The 20,460-nt window shown below is 31.0% G+C and overlaps 1 protein-coding gene across 1 annotated transcript in view; it reads right to left on the reverse strand.

The window, feature by feature from the left end:
- LOC145333484 (FMRFamide receptor-like) overlaps positions 1-20,460 on the reverse strand; it is a 51,994-nt gene that overhangs the window by 25,479 nt on the left and 6,055 nt on the right. Inside the window, exons 2-7 of the mRNA XM_080178638.1 lie at positions 13,760-13,964; positions 13,169-13,255; positions 7,470-7,555; positions 5,073-5,129; positions 2,985-3,092; positions 2,418-2,505 (exon numbers count right to left, since the gene is read on the reverse strand). Of these exons, the coding sequence (XP_080034764.1) occupies positions 2,418-2,505; positions 2,985-3,092; positions 5,073-5,129; positions 7,470-7,555; positions 13,169-13,255; positions 13,760-13,846 (513 nt within the window). The 5' untranslated portion in view covers positions 13,847-13,964. The remainder of the gene's footprint in view (positions 1-2,417; positions 2,506-2,984; positions 3,093-5,072; positions 5,130-7,469; positions 7,556-13,168; positions 13,256-13,759; positions 13,965-20,460) is intronic.

Below are 20,460 nucleotides of genomic sequence, written 5' to 3' on the forward strand. Positions count from 1 at the left end.
GATTATGATATTAAAGAAAAATTAAGCTTCTTTTCCAATAGCGAGATACTAATTAAGAGTAATTAGGTCTAATTATATCTTGGTGGGTGTTTTTCATTTCTACAAAAAATGGGGTCATGTAAAGTTACGGGTTTCATCGTATTTTTACAGTAGCTTTTGAAAGGTTTTTAGCCCCGAAGTTTTAGAAATAGGAGAAAAGCTACTGTGAAAATATGATGAAACCTGCAACTTCGTTTCCTTAAAATGACCCAAAAAGAGTTCTAACATTTTTATAACAGTGGTCAATGTGGAAGTTTATTAAAGTCCCTCAACAGATTATGACGTCATACGATAAAAAACATATGAAAGCCCAGCATAAATTTTACCATTGTTCAATTACAGTGTATACTGGACTCTCATTGGCTATGCTATCGTATGACGTCATAATCTGTTGAGGAACCTTAATCATCTTCTCAATGTGGATTGGGTATTTCATGCCCAAGGAAATATATGATGGAGTGATTGCTTACGTTTGTACATAAGGTTATCAGAACTTTATAAAAACTACTATAATAAGTTTTTTTTTCTTCATAAAAAGCAACCTTAGCTTTCATTTAACTTTTTTTTAAAGATATTACGGTGTTGTAGAAAGTTCAATATACTATCATTGAGTAAATAGATTATTATCTATATCATAACGATAGTACCTTAAAACCAACTTAATTTTTTAAAAACTCAAATTACTGTAAAAATAAGAGGTCTACAAAAAATGATTGCATATCTAAATTCTATGGATCATTTTACTTCTACTTACTACTTACTGAAAGCACCGACTAGCTATTTTTTTTAAATCACAAAACTTAGAACACATTCAAAATAATAATTGAAAAAAATTTAAAAATAAATAAAAACTCTACAAAATTTCCTGTGAATCATTAAGTATTTTTAAAAAAGAGTACTTAAAAAATTGAAGAGTGTTCATAGCCACTCAGATTAACGTTAAAGTCAGGAATAAGGAGAAAAATATTTTAGTTGTAAAGCTACTCTATAAACTAACAACGCTCGTACACGAATGTTGAAAAAAATGAGATGGTAAGAAAATGGAATAAGGTATAGACAACAAGCGATATAAATCTGAAATGATATTAGGGGGGGGGGGTCAGATAAAAATGTCGTCTTTACGACGAAGTTTTGTCCCCCAAAATGACGAAAAAATCTGCTGAATTAACCAAATATTTTTTACGGATTAATTCAGTTGTAATTAATTATAACTGTTATCATTGTAATTTTGTAGTTTTCGCAATAGGCATTTTTTACTTTAATGACTATTTGCAGACTGGCATCGATCTTTTCACTGCTTTTAAAGTTTTTAAAACGAAAATTGTTTGGCAAGAACGTCAAAGCTTTTTTAGGGAGTGGGTTTTCAACCAATTATCAACCCCTGTCGATCTTTCTTGCTTATTTTCAATTTTAGGTATTTTAGAATTGTCTTTTACATAACTCGATTCATCCAAATCTTTAAAAAAAAAACATTCTTTTTCTTTATTCCTGGAATATTTTTTCATCAGAAATAATTAAATTTCTGGTTCAAATAAAAATAATTAACAACTTAAAAACTTTAAAAAAAAACAAGAACAAAATATCCAAAGAAACTTTTCAAAAACGTATTTGGTAAAAAAAATTAATATTTATATACATCAAAATAAATGTCGTTGCAACTAATGTACAAGTATAGATTTGTAATTCAGGCAACTATCTTTTCGTCTGCTAGCAAATTGCATTTTGTTCTTTAGTAGGTACTCGGCTGTGTTTATATTTCCAACGCGGTTAGCTGATTTCAAAGACCCAATACTAAATCTAGACAGTGTTTCTGCCCTAGGGGGAGAGTCACAAATAGCTCCTGTTTCCTTTAATCTTTTAGTTTGCTTCTCAAAAAATCGTAGATGTCTGACAATAACACGGCCACTCTAATGGTTTGGAATACTTACTATCATTTATTATAGTTTAGACTAGCCTAGAGGCCTCTAGTGGCACTTTAAATTTTTTTTATTTCAAATATGTCTATTTTGCGTTCAAGTCTCTACGTCAAATAGAGAATATTTTTTTTTAATTTCGATTTTTGTGATTTCTCCTTGGAGGGTGGTGATACCCTCCCCCAAAATAGTGATAAACCTTCCTGGGACCTATGAGAAGCTACCCTGTTTAGGAGAACCCGATCGGTTCAGCGGTTAGCGATATCCTTCGGTAAAAACATACAAACACACAGATAAACACACAGAAAAACAGACAGACATCCTGTTACTTTCTTATAAGGGTAAAGTGCAAAAATGCTTAACTTACAGAATAAAAATTAACAGAGGGCTGAATATTTTACTAGCCCAGTTCTAACAAGAGGGAAGCTAGATAGATAGATAATACATAGATAGAAAGATACTTACAGAATGAAAATGATGTGGTCTACAAACGGCTAGATATCTTTCTATGCCAGTTCCAATGAGCAGGAAGATTGAAGCCACCATTGTCATTCTATAAACAAAAATCATGATTGATTGACAAATAGTCGGTAAGCCATATCTTCTAAAATATTTCGACCTCTTCAGTTAAACATTATACCAAGCAACGTAGCTGGACAAAGGGTCTCTGCCTTGTGGCGTCAGAAAAATAAGGGAATATCCATATATTTTTTAGGAGTTTCCTTTTCCATTTCTCATCTTTCCTCCCTAATTTTTATGACGTCACATGGCCTTGTAATGGGATGCAATACTCTAACGCCCACTTACTAAAGCAACCTTTTGATTGCACGACCTTTGTCTGAGAAGTCCTAACTGTTTATGTTACTGAGTTGCGCATGTTTATAGGCTAAGGCATTCCCCCTAAACTTATTATTTATGTCGCGCACCTGACATAGCAGCAGTAGGAACCATTTTTCAACGCCTTTAATTATGACGCGGTGTCGAACCTATGACCTTACTAACAACTGGCGGATGCGCTACTTGTTTACATACCTTTGCATTGGATACTGCAGAAATGGAAATGTTTTGAACATAATTTGAGGATAATCTTCTTCAAAATGAAGACGCACTGCTTCCAATATTGAGGACACTATGTGCAAACTAAATAGAAATATCATTCATTTAATACCTATATTTGCGACAACTTTTGTTGAATAGACTCTTCCAATTTATAACATTTACAAACGGCCTGCTTAATTGCTTCAAGATCCATGTCAGATCTATTTAGGATATAAATGGCTATAAATGAACTCAAGTTTTCCTTCCGATAAGAGTTTAAAACTCATACTGGTTATATTATATGGAATACATGCCAACTCAAAATAAAGCTTTGCAGCTTCTAATATTGATGGCACTCTGTGCTTTTAATAGAAATATATTTCATTATTTTATGTATGACACCTGCCATACTCAAAATAATGCCTCCTAATATTGAGGACAATATATACAAAACATTGGAAACCAAAATATTTTTTTTTTTACTTGATTGGTTCTACAATTAAAAATCCGGAAGAAAATTTTCTTTTTTACTATGTGATTCTGACAAACAATTCTAAGTGAAAATTTCCCCTCAACCCTCTTCCCATTTTCTCCCCTTCTTACCCACTTCCCTTTTACCAAAAAACAAGCTTTACCCCAACTTTACTCCAACAAAATATTTAATTTTCGGCATTTTCAAATGGAATTAATAAGTTGAATAACAGCCTCTGACTATGCTAAAAAAAACCTTTGCTTCAAAGCAATTTTAATGATAAGTTATTTTTTCGACTTTAACAAAGCGTATGAATTAAATTTTTAAATAATTAAGTTTAGATTCTTTCCGACATGAGTATTGATTTTCTTTAATCCAGTTCTTTCGCTAAACTTATTTATTGACTATTAAAACTTTCCCTCTCATAAAAATTCAATTTTAAAAGAAAAAAATATATATCCCGCATAAAATAAACATTAAATATGATTTTTTTCACCAAAAACTCAGTTGTTGAATTTCTTTAATGAAATTCAATTGAATAAAAATTTTCTTTCACACTCTCGAAATTAAGCTTATGGTTAACAGTACATTATTTTTAATTTACATTGAAATTTGTATAATATTCACAAAATTTTATTTTTTTCAAATAAAAGACGAGTTATAAAATAAGATTTAAATTAAAAATCAAATGAAGATGTGAAATTTAATATATTTAATGCTTGAGAGGAGACCACTTTAATTTAAATTAATGTGTATATTTTATGAAAGTAACTCTCTGTTTAATAATTACTAGCGGAGACGCCCCTAGAGGCCTCTAGGGAGGGTATTTTAGAAGAGAATTTAAATTGGGAGGGATTTTTTTTTGAGAGGGTAATTTTTATGGGGGTTATTTCTCTTGGGAGGGTGGTCGTACCCTCCCCCAAAATAGTTTTAAACCTTCCCAGGACCTATGAGAAATGAGAACTATATCGGTTCAGCAGTTAGCGAGATCCTTTAGTACAAACAGATAGACATCTTGTTACTTTATTAGATGGCTTAAAATGTTGAGACTTTTAAATATACTTCAAATTATGCAATTAAGATGAGATAATATTGTTTTCCAGTATGACTTTGAAACCGATTAAAATACTCTAGATTAGAACCGGAACACAGTAACAGTGTCTGACTGATTATGACGTAACAAAAAAAATTAGCCATTGAGAGGCCACTATAAATTTTACCATGGTCAATAACGGCTTCTCATTGGCTAATTTTTTTTGTTACGTCATAATCAGTCAGACACTATTACTGTGTTCTTAGAACCGGTTTCCAGCCATAATGTAAAATCATGTATAGCATTGTATTACAGACAATTTTTCTTGAAAATTAAGATAAAAATCATAACATTAAATTTAATCAAATTAAATAACTATTTTAAAATTGACGAATAATTGTATAGTTGGTCTTAAGACATGAGGAAATTTTTTTTTCATTAAACGTTTTGGAGAGCAAAGATCTTGTTTTTTAGTGTTGCGTCGTTCTATAACCCAACGTTATTAGATTAAGTAATCCAAACCTAACCCTATGATTGCACGACCTTTGCCTGTAATTCAATTTATTTTATTTATTACCTGTCAAATCCGATCATGCTGACCAAAATCTGGCTAAAACAGTTGGTCATATCAGGCCTAAAAATAAATGGAAAATAAATTGAAATATAAACCTAATTTTATTTATAAGTTTTTGTTGACCACACTAATACAATAAAGTAGAAAGAATTATTGAAGATACATATAAGGGACAACATCCTAAACTCATCAATGAACCCTTATCACCCCCTCCCCCCTCTTATTTTTACCATCTATTAGTTTAAATATATTTTAATGGTTTGTTTGACATTTGAACGACGGCCATGGATGACATAGTATCATAATGACCTTATGAGAAGACGAGGAAAGTAACGTCATAAAAATGAGGAATTATCCATTTCTTTTTTAGGGAATTTCTTTCCCACTCCTACTCTCCTCATTCCTCATTTTTATGACGACAGAATTTTTAATGAGCGACTTTCTTCGTCTTCCCTTATGAGAGCAATTCTGTGCTAATATTAACAACATTAAACTTTACTACTAAAATACAACATCAACAAAATAACACTATTCTTAATCTTCTATTTTAGTTACAGAACAAAATTTTGACAGAATTGGTAATTGTTGAAAGGCTAGCCATCCAGGTCTTGTGTCTAGTTCCTTCAAACTTATGTGGGGGGGGGGGGGGGAGGAGGCAGTGGTTGAAGAATATGTATAAGAGACCACTATAACAGAAATTTGCCATTTATAGCAAATTACAAAACTACAAAGCTTGCTTTTATTTTCCTAAAGACTCTAAAAAAAGACAATGATATAAGGAAAAATGTAGAAATTGTTTTTGTATACAAGCAAAGCAACTCTGTAACTAATGATATGTCTGTATGTATGGAAGTGTAAAGAATTGAAAAATTTTTTTTAGATCTTACAAAGAGAGGAGGTCGACCCTCCACTTTCCATTTTTTTTCATGTTAAAAAATATTTTTATTATGAGGGGGGGAGGGAGTATCTTTTACATGGATGAATTATCTAATGAGGGTGAAGGTTACTTCCCTCAAAATAGTTATTAAACTTCCCTGGACCTCTGGCTATTAGAAGCTTCACTGTAAAGGAGAACCAAATCAGTCCAGCGATTAGCGAGATTCTTTGGTACAAACACACATACAGTCAAACCTGTTGATAGTTTTTTATTGCTGAGCTACTCGTGAAAATCATTGTACTTTCCTATCTCTCAATTTATAACTATGTTTGTTTAAATTGATATCAAATGTAATTGAAAGTCTAATTGCAAAAATTAATCCTTTTGATGTTAAAATAAGATAAAAATGATAATATATGAAGTATATCATAAAAATGTTTATTTAGTTTTCTTATGGTGTGGGATATTTAATCTAAACAAAGACTTTTTTGCCTTCAACTTCTTGGCAAATCCTATAAAATCCACATTATTGAGATAAGTTTTTCAAAAAAAATAATAAAGAGGGTATTTTTTTCGTACAATTATGTAAAATTGAGTGTTTTGTTGTATTCAAATGCTCTTATTAAGAAAACATGTTCTTAAGTTTAACCAAATATATATAAATGAAATGGTGGACAATTAAGAACAGTTTGACTTAACAAGGGCATTTGACTACAACCCAACACCCAACTTTACGGAATTATGCGAAAACATTACTCTCTTTGTCCCAAAATGAATTTAATATGCTATTGATATCTGTACATTTTCTAAAATATTTTTTGCATTGAAAAAAAAATCATTTCTGTATGGTCCTACTTATTGGGGATTTTAAACATAAATATTATATATTTTTAAATGATGTTTTCCAAAGGCATATATTTTTTTTCAACTACCATCTCACAAAAACAACTTGGGGTATATTCCCTTTCGTGGCAACGCCTCTTAAGGGGCGTTTCGTCGTATTTTCACAGTAGCTTTTCCCCTATTTCTAGCCCCTGCGGAAGGCTTTAACCCTGCAAAGCCGATTGCCTAACGCTGCGGGACAACCATCTAACCCGACTTAACCTAACCTAACCTAAAATAACCTATTAAAAGCTACTGTGAAAATACGACGAAACGCCCTTTAAGAGCAACTTTCTACGTAAAAATGAAAATATCAATTGTAAATCTGTTGGTATTTTTTTGTGTTTTGATAAAATGTCTAGATTATAGTAAAGAAGAATGTGTTTAACAGAGAGAGAGAGAGAGAGAGAGGGGGGGGACAATGGGCTGTTTATTACACTAGTCCTCAAAGTTTTATAATAACATTTTCTTATTCGTTGGCTTGACAACTTTTAGGACTTTAATGAATTAAGGTGAGTGTTTAAACGTTTCAACCACTAAATTTAATCTACAGAAGGGACAATTTTGTGTATCATCTTTGTTGATATACATCAATTTATCGGCCATTGTCTTATCCCTTTATATCCCTGAGTTGTTACTACCTGGAAAGGACAAAGATGGCCAGAATGTTTCCAAGAAATCCCAGAGATCCCATGCTCATCATTAATACTGACAGAATCTTGGAAAACTAAAATAGATAATAAAAAGTAGAATGATGTCTGCCTGCTGTTTGTTTGTTTGTATGTTTGTCTGTCCGTCCGTCTGTCCCTTAAGATCTCGGTAACCACTGAACCGATCGGATTCTACTCTTTAGGGTATATGCTTATTGGTCCTGTGGTGGTTTTAAGCTATTTTCTTGGGGGGTGGGACACCCCCAACCCTCCAAAAAATGAAATTTCCACCCTACAAAAAAAAAATAGTGGGGAGAGTATGGTTCGGAGCACCAGAAATTTTTTTTATTTTTTTTTTACCTCATGCAAAGCCCCTAGAGGCTAGGGGCGAAGCCGCTAGTTATAATATAATAGGTGTACATATATTCCTAAGAAGTATATCTATTTGATTATCCTAGAGGCTACACCCCTAACATATAGGGACTCTATATTCAATAGGTCAGAGAGGGACCAGAAAAATAGCTTAAGCCCATAGCCTAGAACCATCACAAGACCTATGTGAAGCTTACACGAAACAGATATCTTAATAGGTTCAGTTGTTATTAGGATCTTAAGCTTCAGACATCAAACCATTGCTATTAATATAATAACTAGCGGCTTCGCCCTTAGCCTCTAGGGGCTCTGCCCCAATAGGTAATGAAAAAAACCACCACAGGACCAGTAGGTATATTCCCTGAAGAGTAGGATACAATCGGTTCAGTGGTTACCGAATTCTTAAGCTTCAGACGGACGGACAGATATCATTATCATTACTTTGTATTATAGCTATATATTCAGAATTATTCAGCTTAAGTATGTCATTTTGCAGGAGCTATTACTAAAAATCGATCTCTCAACAGACAACTGTACACAAACTCATACACACACGAAAAACATGCAGTGGTGATACTTTTATAATTTTGGCCAGTTAAATCATATTGGGAATAACTTAGGCAGTTGACTTCAAACAGCATTATTTTCTATTGTAAAGATAATTTGTAGTATAAAAATTGGGGGGGGGGGGAAATCTTTAAATTTGCAACCAGCCAAATGTTCAAGTAAATTAAGGTAAATTGCAAATTCCTAAATATTGTCAAAGGACAGTCCACTTCTTGTTAAAGATGATGGTTATTGTGTTTGATTCCTAGCCTTACTCAGTCACTCAAAAATCAGCCAGGTGACGTCATAAAAATAGGGGAGATGAGAGGAGAAGTGGAAAGGAAACCCCCCAAAAAGAAATGGATTTTTGTGTTACTTTCTCCCTTACCTTACTTACGACAATATTATTCATTAAAAAGATTGGAGACTGCTGGTTTAAACCAACCAAACAATTAAGATTTGATAAAAAAAAATATTAAACCAGCGAAGAAAAGAGCATGATTATATAACTTTGGATACCATTATAATGATTTACAGTCCAATGTTTCATCCAAAAACCAAAAATGGAACATGTTACCCTTGTGTTGAAAAAAGTATTGGTATATTCGTGACAACACCTCTAAAGGGGCGTTTCGTCTTATTTTCACAGTAGCCCCTGCGGAAGTGGGGGCTCTAATTCTGTGGGGCTAATTGCCTAACATTGTTTGAAGCTTCACAAAAAGAATGTCTTTTTTAAAAATAATGTTAAAACACATACTAAAAAGATTAGTGTAATGTAGGATGCTAATATCTAATGTACCGTTTAATGGGTGCTTAGATGCAAAATTTAAATACTACTCGTATTTGCAGTAGGTAGTAAAAATTTATAATTGCAAGCGAGTATATATAATAAATTACACATTTTTCAACAACTTATTTTTGAATTTTAAAACGCAATTTTTTTTTTAAATTACATGGTTGTAATTTTTTTAACAAGGTTATTGTTAAATTCAATATTAATTTCATTAAGATACGCTATTTAATATTTGCTAATTGATTTCTATTATGTTTATTACGTTTTAATTGTGTTTTAATATTTCATTTTTTATATCAATGTATTATTGATTGGATGTTGCATCATATTTTCATGTACTATGATATAGTGATGCTCGGAGCTGGCTAAAATAACGACACCCTTCATCCACACCCTTTACCCCACTCTTTCTCCTACTGTATGAACGAACTGACCATTGAATGAGGTCAATATTAACAACCAATATCCATTATCCATTTAGGTTCATATAACTGAAATACATATTATAATTATATTATTAACATCAAAAGCTAGGTAATTAAATTCTATATTTTTAACTAATTTATTATTTAATGTATGGAGTTAGAATTACTAATATACTTTAGAGCCTTGTACAAAATTACAAACGCTTTATAATATTTTTAAATAAAAACAAAGATGACAATATTCATAAACGCGAAGCTCTGAAATAGTAGGACAAACGAACACATTCACAATTGTAGAGTGTCAGAACTGAATGATCAGAATATAAATGTAGAAAAATCGTAACAAAATTTAAAGAAATTTATTGAAAAACTGCTTAAAGGATAATCTTTGAGGACATACTTACATTTTAGCACTTGATTATTGAGATACTCCGCTTATAATATTGTACTTTGTTGTCCTAGGATTCAGTATGCCAAAAATCAAATAAATCGTATAATTGTATCACATAAAAATTTGCTAAAAAAGTTGATAATCAACATGTTTAAAATGGACGTACGGACATTCTGGTAACAATTATTGAGTTGCTACGCTTTCTAAATCATACCTAAATACTACAGGAAGCACCATGCAAAGATTGAAATTGATAGGACAATTATAACATGCTTAAATTAACGAAAAGAGCTCTCCGTTACAGACGGACGGACGGAAAGACCGTAATTATAGAAAAGCTTCGCTTTTAAAAATATGTGGTAAACAAAACTATTGTGAATAGCAATTGTAAATTCACAAAGGAGTTATATATAAATGTATATTCGTCAAATATTACCTACTGCGTTTACGTCAGTCAATACAATTATGAAAAAAAAACTATTTATATTTTCTTAACAATTAGGAAACCATATATATAACAAGAAAGTCATTAATATAGTATAATTACTTTGTATTTCTTAACCTCTGATTATAGTATATGTTTTATTTATGGTTCGATTTTGATTTATGCTTTGAGGAAATGCCATAGAGAAATAGATATTTATGTATAATATATTGAACTTATTCATCGGCTCTAAATGAACCTATTAAAAGTGTCAGACTCTGATTATGACGTAAAAAAAATCATCCAATGAGAGGCCACTATAAATTTTACCATTGGTCAATTACAGTGTATACTGGCCTCTCATTGGCTAATTTTTTTACGTCATAATCAGAGTCAGACACTTTTACTAGGTTCCTCTAAATCACTTAATGCTTTTCTGTGCAAGCCATTAATTTAGTGCAATTCTATTAAAAGCCATCCCCCTTCTTCCATTTAACGCTTCCCTGAAAATTATAGACCAATAACAAACCTTTTATATGATCTAAGAAATTTAACACAGACAAACAGACATCCAACTACTTTTTTATTAGAATTGAAAAAGTTTTGATGGAAAGTATTTCATTTTAATTTCAATTTATCTCAGGTAAGAAAAGGACAATGATAAATAAAAAAATCTTTACACCAAAAAATGACGTCATACGATAAATTATATCCAATGAGAGGCGAGTATATATTTATCATTGGCCAATTAAATGTATACTGGCCTCTCATTGGACAACTTCATCGTATGACGTCATTTTTTGGTGCCATTTTGCGCATTGGTCAATTACAAGGTATACTGGCCTCTTATTGGACAACTTTATTGTATGACGTCATTTTAAAGCATTCGAGCACTTCGTATCAACATAAATTGGAGGAATATCAATCTATATTCAATTTTCCTATCCCTGCCTACCCTTCACAAAGAAGTAAGCCGATGTACTGAATTTTAGTTTCCGAAAGTGTACCAAGAGTCCGCGTCCTATCTCAAAATTTGCTACTAGCTAAAAAAGCTTCAAACTTCAAAAAAAATCAAAATTTGAAAATTAAAGTTTTGAATGTATAATGTATAAATCGTTTTTACATTATATCGATTTTCCCTTTGACAGGAGTAGCTGAAAATAGCGTTTGCAATAATTGGGTTATCTGCTGTACAACTTTGGAAATTAGGAAAGAAATAGACAATCCATTTTCAGCACATCAATAAGCCACTACATTAATAATACCAAATAACTTATTTATTTTGGTTTGAAAGTAATCTAGGAAGGGAAAACATGAAACAATAAAAATAATATTTTTTTGTCTAGACGAAAAAAAAACATTTACAAATTGAAACAAACAAAAGAGTTATTACTAATTAAGAATGATTTGTTACTTTATTCAATGTTTAAAAATCATTAAATTTTTCTTAAAGATGCACAGAATTTGTATTGATAATGGAGAAGATTTTCAACTTAGGCAAGTATTGTCAATAAATCCATAATTTACTTCACACCTTTAGGGAATTTAATTAGATTTTGATTGGTTGTTATCTACAGAAGGGGTTATATTGTATAGCATTATTTGGAATTTGCATTAATTTATCGGCCATTGTCTTATCTCTTTAGATCCATTTATAGTAATATTTTAAATACCCACCAATAAAAAAACAATTTACTGTAATGATTCGGTCATATAAATTACTAATTTACATAATTGTACATATATTGTATATTATTTTATATAAACAAGGATGACAACATACATAAGTAGGGAAGCACACAATCTATTATCTTAAATCACGAAACCTTAAAAAAATAAGGTTTATGTCTTTGAAAGTATTAAAAAGAAAAGCAGCTAAACAACTGCTTATAAGCAGTCAGACTACCATTGATTAATTATACCTAATTATGGTGCATTATGAAGGGAATATTGGCAAGAATCGTCAGCCGTTCATTTTCAGCCGAGAAAATCTGTTGTAAAAAAAGGCGGCTAAAAAGCTGCTTCGTTTCGGTCCGACCGCTATGGATGTGTTATACTTAATTATGCTCCGTATTGAAGGGAATGTTGACAAGAAGTTTTAGCCTCTTATCTTATAAAGGAGCCGAGAAAATCACGTTTCATGCACACATACATACGGACTTTTAAATAATAAATTAGCTAATAAAAATGTAATGTTTATATAGAGCAAAAAGGATGTAGAATTTAAATTGAAATATAAAACTACTTAGGTAATTAGCTAATTTGTAATTTACATAAAATTGCAAATATTTGAAGTTTTAACGTACGAATTTAAGTGTGGAAATTTTTACATAGTTTTACTTTTAATGAAATTATCAACACCTAAGTTCAATGTTGTAAAATATACCTTATATAAGAAAGGATCATTGGACTGTTAATTATACTGGTACCAAAAGTTTTATATATTCGCTCTTCCACTTATTAACTTTAATGAATTGGGGATTTGATTGGTATGTTCAAACTAGCAGTGTCCAAACTTTTCAACCAATAACAAAAGTAATGGCATACATTTCTTTGCACAATTCCCATAGTACACACTACACAGGCTATTAGTCTATAAGAGTTAGATTTACTAAATGATATTCTACTTCTATCTACTACAATTCAATTTACTAGAATTAAATAGAAAATTACCAGACTTCCAGATAAAGGTCATAAAATGAAAGGGTTGGTTGTCTGTAATGCTACAAGTTATCTCACCTGTCTGTGACGTTCTTTCATCTCAAATGTTATGTACTCATTGACATCAAAACAACCAGCATCGTCATAGATTGCACTGTTCGTTGACTAAATACATACAATTTAGATAGATAGATAGATAGATAGATAGATAGATAGATAGATAAATAGATAGATAGATGGATAGATAGATAGATACATAGTTAGATAGATAGATAGATAGATAAATAGATAAATAAATAAATAGATGGATGAATGGATGGATGAATGGATAGATAAAATATAGATGGCTAAAGAGTTAGTTAATTTATGTATCTTTGACATTATCATAGCATTTGAAAGAAGAAAAAACTGTAGCCTTTAATGCTGATGCATTCTTCTACATTTTAAAAATTTTATTAATATTTTTCTGACAGTTTCTTTGTCTCGACTAAATTGTCAGTCCTAATAAGCTCCTAGGTAGTGACCATTAAGAATCACAACTAGGGACATGGCAGCAGTAGTAGGAGACATTTTTAACGTTTTTAGTTATGACGCAGTGTCGGGCCGAGATTCGAACCTATCACATTCTCGACAAAGAGCGCTACTGATTGTGCCACAGGCGCGGGTTACCTTAGGATAGATGGTGACACTCTCCAGGTATTGGCAGGTGGAGGTGTTTAGCTGGTCACAATCTGATACACACGTCAGGTTCTCCATCTTTAACAGATCCAGGTATACAGGTAGAGAGGGAAAATTGATCCAGGTAGACAACTAGGTAAGGAGAAAAGGTCTAAGATCAGACAGTGAATTCAGTTGAAGCCATCTTCTAAAACACCTAAACAAACAGAAAAAATTAAGGAACAAAAGAAATTTCTATTTATAAAAACAACAACAAAAAATATTATTATATTTTTATTATCATAGCTACTCTTTATGTTATAAGATTATTCATGAATATTAATATTTTTATTTACAAGCGGCTGCACTACTAACATCTAAAAGGTGTTAAAAAAACAATCGCTTCTCTCTTTTCAATATAAACCCTAAGGTTTGGGTCAAAAACTAACAAAAAATGACCCAAATCATGTCCAATGACAATGAGAAAACAATAATGAATTTTGAATCTGCTCACCTCTTCAGGGTTTATCCTATTATATAAAGCAGTAAGCTTTTTTTGTCTGTCCCGAAGGATCTCGCTAACCGCTGAACCGATATTGTTCTCCTTTACAGTGAAGCGTCTTATAGGTCCTGGGAAGGTTTTAAACTATTTTTTGAGAGGGTGTCTTCCCCCCCTCTCCCCCCAAAAATATTTTTTTAACTCTTTTGAAACTAAAATCTAAAATGGGATGAGGTGGCCTTTCTCCCTCTTACCAGTGCCCCTAGAGGCTTCTAGGGGCGTAGCCGCTAGTATTGAAAAAAGTGAAGCGATTAGATTTTTTTAACACCCTTTACATGCTTTTCATTCGAAAGGGGAGAGAGGAGGCAGAGACCTAGAGCCAAATTAGTATAAAACCATCCCAAGACCTATAAGGAAATACAAAAAAAATGTACTAGGACAATTTCTTAATATTCTTTTTACCCCAAACGTGTTGTTAGCTGCGCTTATTATGCACATTAAGATCTTTTGAAGATTATAAATAATAAAACCAAAAAATAAGTCTGATTAAGAATTTTAAAATCCTATTTGTTAATTACAAAAAGACAAAAATAACATCCGGTTTAAGAATATAATCTGGTACAAGGATATGGCATTAAAAAAAGTATTTTTTTGCCAGTTAAATAGTAAAAACTTTTGATAATCATAATACAGAGAAACGTTACAATTTGCTTTAACAATAATCATTTTTTTAGTAAGAGAATTTTGGAGTTAAAATTTAAATCAAAGTGGACTTGTTTTATTTTATTGACTAAATATTTTCAAGAAACCAAGTTTGATATTAGATTGAAAATTAGATATTTCGGCAGTTCCCTCAAAGTGCCTTATTGAGCACACTAAACCCTCACCCCCTATTTAATAATTTGGAAAAAACGGGTTTAGTATAAGATGTAAAAATCATAATTTTTGAAAAGCTCATGAAACTTTCAATGCTGAAAACATTTAATTCCTAGGTAAAATATAATTAAACAAATAATTATATACAGCTGACACACAAGAATAATTCCCTATTGTATGCTAATTACTGAGAAAATTATATCTGCTATTAATACAAATATTTATATATTTATTCGACATTATTGCAAAAGAAAATTATTTTTGTAGCATTTTTATTATACAAAATAAGATTTGTTTGATAATCAATATCTTCCTAACGATTGATTTATGGATGCTTAACACAGATTTCTTAGGTTTTAGGTCTTAGTATTGTTGAATTCCGACTGTTTTAGGCCAAGCCATTCCCATTTCTCTTAATATAAATGTCCCGCATCTAATAAAGCAGTTGTAGGTATAATCTTTAACTTCTTTAGTTATGACGCGGTTTGGGCCGGGAATTGAACCCCAACAACGAGCGGATGGCCCACATAATACGCCTTAGTTAATGAAAATATATTATACAAACTTTGATTATATGAAAATTATTTCTTAAATAACTTTTTGCTTCTGATATTTTTTTTTGTTATTGACAGTTTTGTATTGGACAAAAATATTCTTATTATTAACAGCATTTAGCCCAAAGTGTTCCTCTAAAAATGTAGTTTTCTGAATTTTATTTAGGGAAGGGGTTTGGTAATTTTTTTTGATGGGGGGGGGGGGGGCAATCTTATAAAAACTAACACAAGACCAGAAGCATATTCCCAGAAAAGCACAATCTTATTGGTTCAATGGTTGGTGGAATATTACGTTGGTTTATTAGAACATTTATTTCTATTGTATAATATTTTTCTATGAAACGTATAATATAATAACCACGGAGAAGGGATAATTAACGAAAAAATACATCAAAATAATGAAATAGAATTTTATTGGTATAGAGACTTTATCATTGACCTTCTTTTATCTAACAGATGTGTGTTTATGAGGGTTCCAGGACAAACGCAGGAGTCCCAAACGTCGGAGTGGACAAACGCAGGAGTGTTAAAATATAAATTGATTTATTACTTCTATACAGATTAAGTTAGGTTAGGGATATGAACGTAAAAGTAAGCCCACCGCAGGGGTTAGGCATTTAAAAAACCTAAAAGATGGTCTAGGTTAGGTTGGGGTTTGGTCCCACTCCGACGTTTGGGACTCCTTCGTTTGTCCTAGGACCTTTAATAGGACGATTGGTCGATTAGGGTCCAAACATGTTTAAAAAGCCATTTAAATTTGATTTACTTTAACCCTGAATAACAATAACAACACACATTTAATTACAACACACACACTCACATACACACTCACATACACACTCACACACACACATACACACTCACACACACACACTCACACACTCACACACACACATACACACTCACACACATACACACTCACACACAAACACTCACACACACACATATATACACACTTGTAATTTGTATTGTTCAGATAATTATAATTATATGTATGAATAAGAATGATAATAAAAGGCAAAATCATTTTAAATCCAAGTAATCCAATCCATACCCCCCAACTTATTAATATATTTAAAATTTAACTATTTGCTTTTATTTTAAGTAAGATTTAGTAACAATTTGGTACAGTCAAGAATTTTTAAAAGCGAAGCTTTTCTATAATTAGGGTCGTTCCGTATGTCCGTCCGTACAACCGTCTGTCCGAGACAGATAGCTTTTTTCGTTAATTTAGGCATGTTAGAATTGTCCTATCGATTTCAAACTTTGCATGGTGATTCCTGTAGTAGTTAGGTACGATTTAGAAAGCGTAGCAACTCTATAATCATTGCCAAAATGTCCGTACGTCCATTTTAAACATGTTGATTTTTATACTTTTTTAACAACACATTTTTATGTGATCTAATTATATTAAATATATTGATTCCTGGGACAACAAAGTACAATATTATAAGCGAAGCAACTCTATAATCAAGTCCTAAAAATGTAAGTATGTCCATAAACATTATCCTGTATGAAGCAGTTTTTCAACAAAGTTACTTACAATTTTGCTTCGACTCTTATACTTTTATATTTTGATTATTCAGTTCTGACACTATACTAGTGTTAATGTTTGTTAGTCCTACAGTTTCAGTGATTCGCGTTTATGGATGTTGTCATCATTGTTTTTTTAAATTTTGAGAGGGGTGTTTTAAGCACCCTAAAGTAATTAGATTCACTTTAATAATAGTAGAATAAATAATATACATAATAATATTTATGTAATATTATGGGTTATAAAATGAAAAATGAATAATACGTGTTTTTCAAAACATTTGGGTAAAGCTAAGTCAAAAACAAGGTTGACAACATCCAATAAAGCATATCAGACAATTAACCATCAAATATAGAGTGATATCATATACATATCATTTAGCCACATAAGTACACCCTAGTTCTTTGGCAGAAATACATCCGATTACTGCATAAAAGGATTGGAAATTTTTCTAATGATTTTGCCGAAAAAATATCAATAATCCTATAAAGAAAACAAAAAATTATGGCAAATAAGAAAAGAAAATCACACACAAATAACGTCCGTACGCAACGGATAGATATTTTCGATAATTTAGGCATGTTAGAATTTTGTCCTAGCGATTTAAAAACTTTGCATGATGATTCCTATAGGAGCTAGATACGAGTTAGAAAGCGAAGCAATTTTACCTGAAAGTCCTAAAAAGGTCTACAAGCGTTAATGTTCGTTTGTCTCACCGTTTCAGAGCTTCGCTTTTTATGGATGTTGTCACCCTTGTTTTTTTAAGGCATAAAGATCAACATTCCTGGCTTGAAAACCATTGAACGATTTTAACATGAATATTTTAATATAGAAGCTATACACTACAGACAAAATTCTCTAAATGTAGAAAAGTTTCACGAATAAAAATTTATAATTACAAAGTATAGATATGATCTAATTTTGCAAGATACTTAGAAAGGGAGGGGACAATGGAATGTAAATTATACTGGTACCCAAAGTTTTCATAAAACATTCTCTCCTTATTAGCTTAAAACTTCGGGTACTTTTAAAATAACAATTCTTCATTGATTTTTTTTCAGGGAGTAAGGGAGGGGACAATGGATCGAATATTCAATTTTTAAGAGTCTCAATGCCCCGCTAACTAGCTGAGTTAGTTTTGAATATAGCAGACAGAAAAATTTGTATTGGATGGCTGGTTTTAACAAATATTTTTCCCAAGAAAATGTCATTTCATGTATGGAAACTCTACTGTGATATTTACGTATTAAGCAATCTAAGAACCCCTTGAATTTAGGTGGCAGTTAAAAATATATGAGAAGGGTTGACGAAGTTCTAAACACGATTTTCCTTGTGATTAATTACAGAATGTTTACTACATTGTGATGTGCTGGTAATTTAATTTTCAAGTAAATGTTTTTTTCTTCTTAGAACTAATTTTGTTCTAAATTATATTACCATGATCCCCTTACAATTTTGGTCAAATTTTCTGGATAAATCTGGTTTTCATTGCTTTTCAGCGAAATCTCTAAAATTGAATTAATTGCCCATTGTCCCCTCCCTTACTCCCTTCATTTTTTAAAACTATCAATGTCCAAATTTTTTAGCTAATAATCTATTTTTCAAGAAGGGCAATAATCATTGGGGATGTACAACATCAATTTATAATCTATTGACTTATTCTTTAAATCCCTGAAGAAACTGCAATAAATCTCTAACTGTTTACATAATCTTTAAAACAAAATTGTATATATTAACAAATTTTATTAGCCTTATGAAACAGCGGGTGAAAAAAGTGGAAAATTTATTGAAAATTAAACAGCTTTTTAAGGAAAAGAGATATACACTGTGTGTCTAACAGCAACAAAAAACAAGAACGGTTTTTTTCAATAAAAAATGATTTATGATTTTATAAACAAAAATATTTGTCAAAATATAATAGTTTCCGCGGATATCAAAATGAAATATCATAAGATTAGAACCAGCTGCCTAAGGCCAGGACTAAAAAACTGGTTTAAATTTTATGATTTTTATTTTAATTTTCATGAAATATTGTCTGTAATACGATGCTATGCATTAGTTTTCAGTATGGCTGAGAACCGGTTCTAATCCAGCGGATATTGTTAGAATCCATACAAATCACTTTACTACTAAATTTTTGTATTATTTGTTCATTTATTTTTTTTTAAACCACGAAGTGTAAATATATTTTTTAATTTTTTTTATAATAACTAAATATGATAGGAATTTCTTTTAAATGTTATAATAATTAAAATCTGTTAAATAATAGCTACAACTCTAAAATGCAAAATCTATTCTAAATATTTATGTAAATCATAAAGTACAGAAAATGCATAGGATCATAATTATCAATTTTTTAGTAATAGGATAGTTTTAATGAAATATAAAACTCTTTTAACAGGTTAGGTAAAGATGGATGTGCTTTTCGAGCTTCGTCCCTTTTATAACCTTTCCTCGTCATAAAAATTGAATCATATGTTTAAGTAATACCCTCTTTAAAAGCGGATAAAAACGTTATATGATCGCTCTAATACTAATTTATCAATTAACTACCAGAGGTAGATTCTTTAAAAATTAGGGTCACTTAGTGATTTAAATTTAATTTTGTAAAAAATCCTCCAAAAAATCTACAAATATTAAACAAAATCTTATTGTTAATAACCCATTTATGATTAAATTAAATTTTTGTAGAACGTTCATGCGATTTTGGAGGATCACAAAAATAATTTTGACTCACTAAGTGACTCTATTTTTTTAAAGAATCCACCTCTGATTTTTATCAGTATTTGATTACACAAATTGGTTTGATATTGCAGCATTACATTACTTTTAAATTCTCTGCTATAATATTACAATGAAACCTGTTTCTAGAATCCTATTAGCACGGATAAAAATGGTAGACAAATATTATCATTTTTCAGAGACTTCGATGTATTTTTACTTGGATGTTGCAACAGATTTTCATGTATTCTAATAAAGTGATACTGACAGCTGGCTAAAATAATCCTCTCCCCTTCTACTAGATGAACGAACTAACCAATAAATGAGGTCCATATTAGCAACCTAATTTGACGAAAAATATATTTTTAAAAATATTCCTTCAAAATTATGAAATTTGGCCTATCTCTTTGTCACTGCAATCTAGCTTTATTAAATGACTTATTTGCATGACTAGGTATAGTTTAGTTACAAATATGTCAGGGAAAAAGATATATCATCTGAAAATAAAAACTATTTTCCTTCTTACATT

The sequence above is a fragment of the Acartia tonsa genome, chromosome 12, assembly GCF_053477335.1.
Source record: "Acartia tonsa isolate MP-2025a chromosome 12, ASM5347733v1, whole genome shotgun sequence".
NCBI classification, from domain to species: Eukaryota; Metazoa; Arthropoda; class Copepoda; order Calanoida; family Acartiidae; genus Acartia; species Acartia tonsa.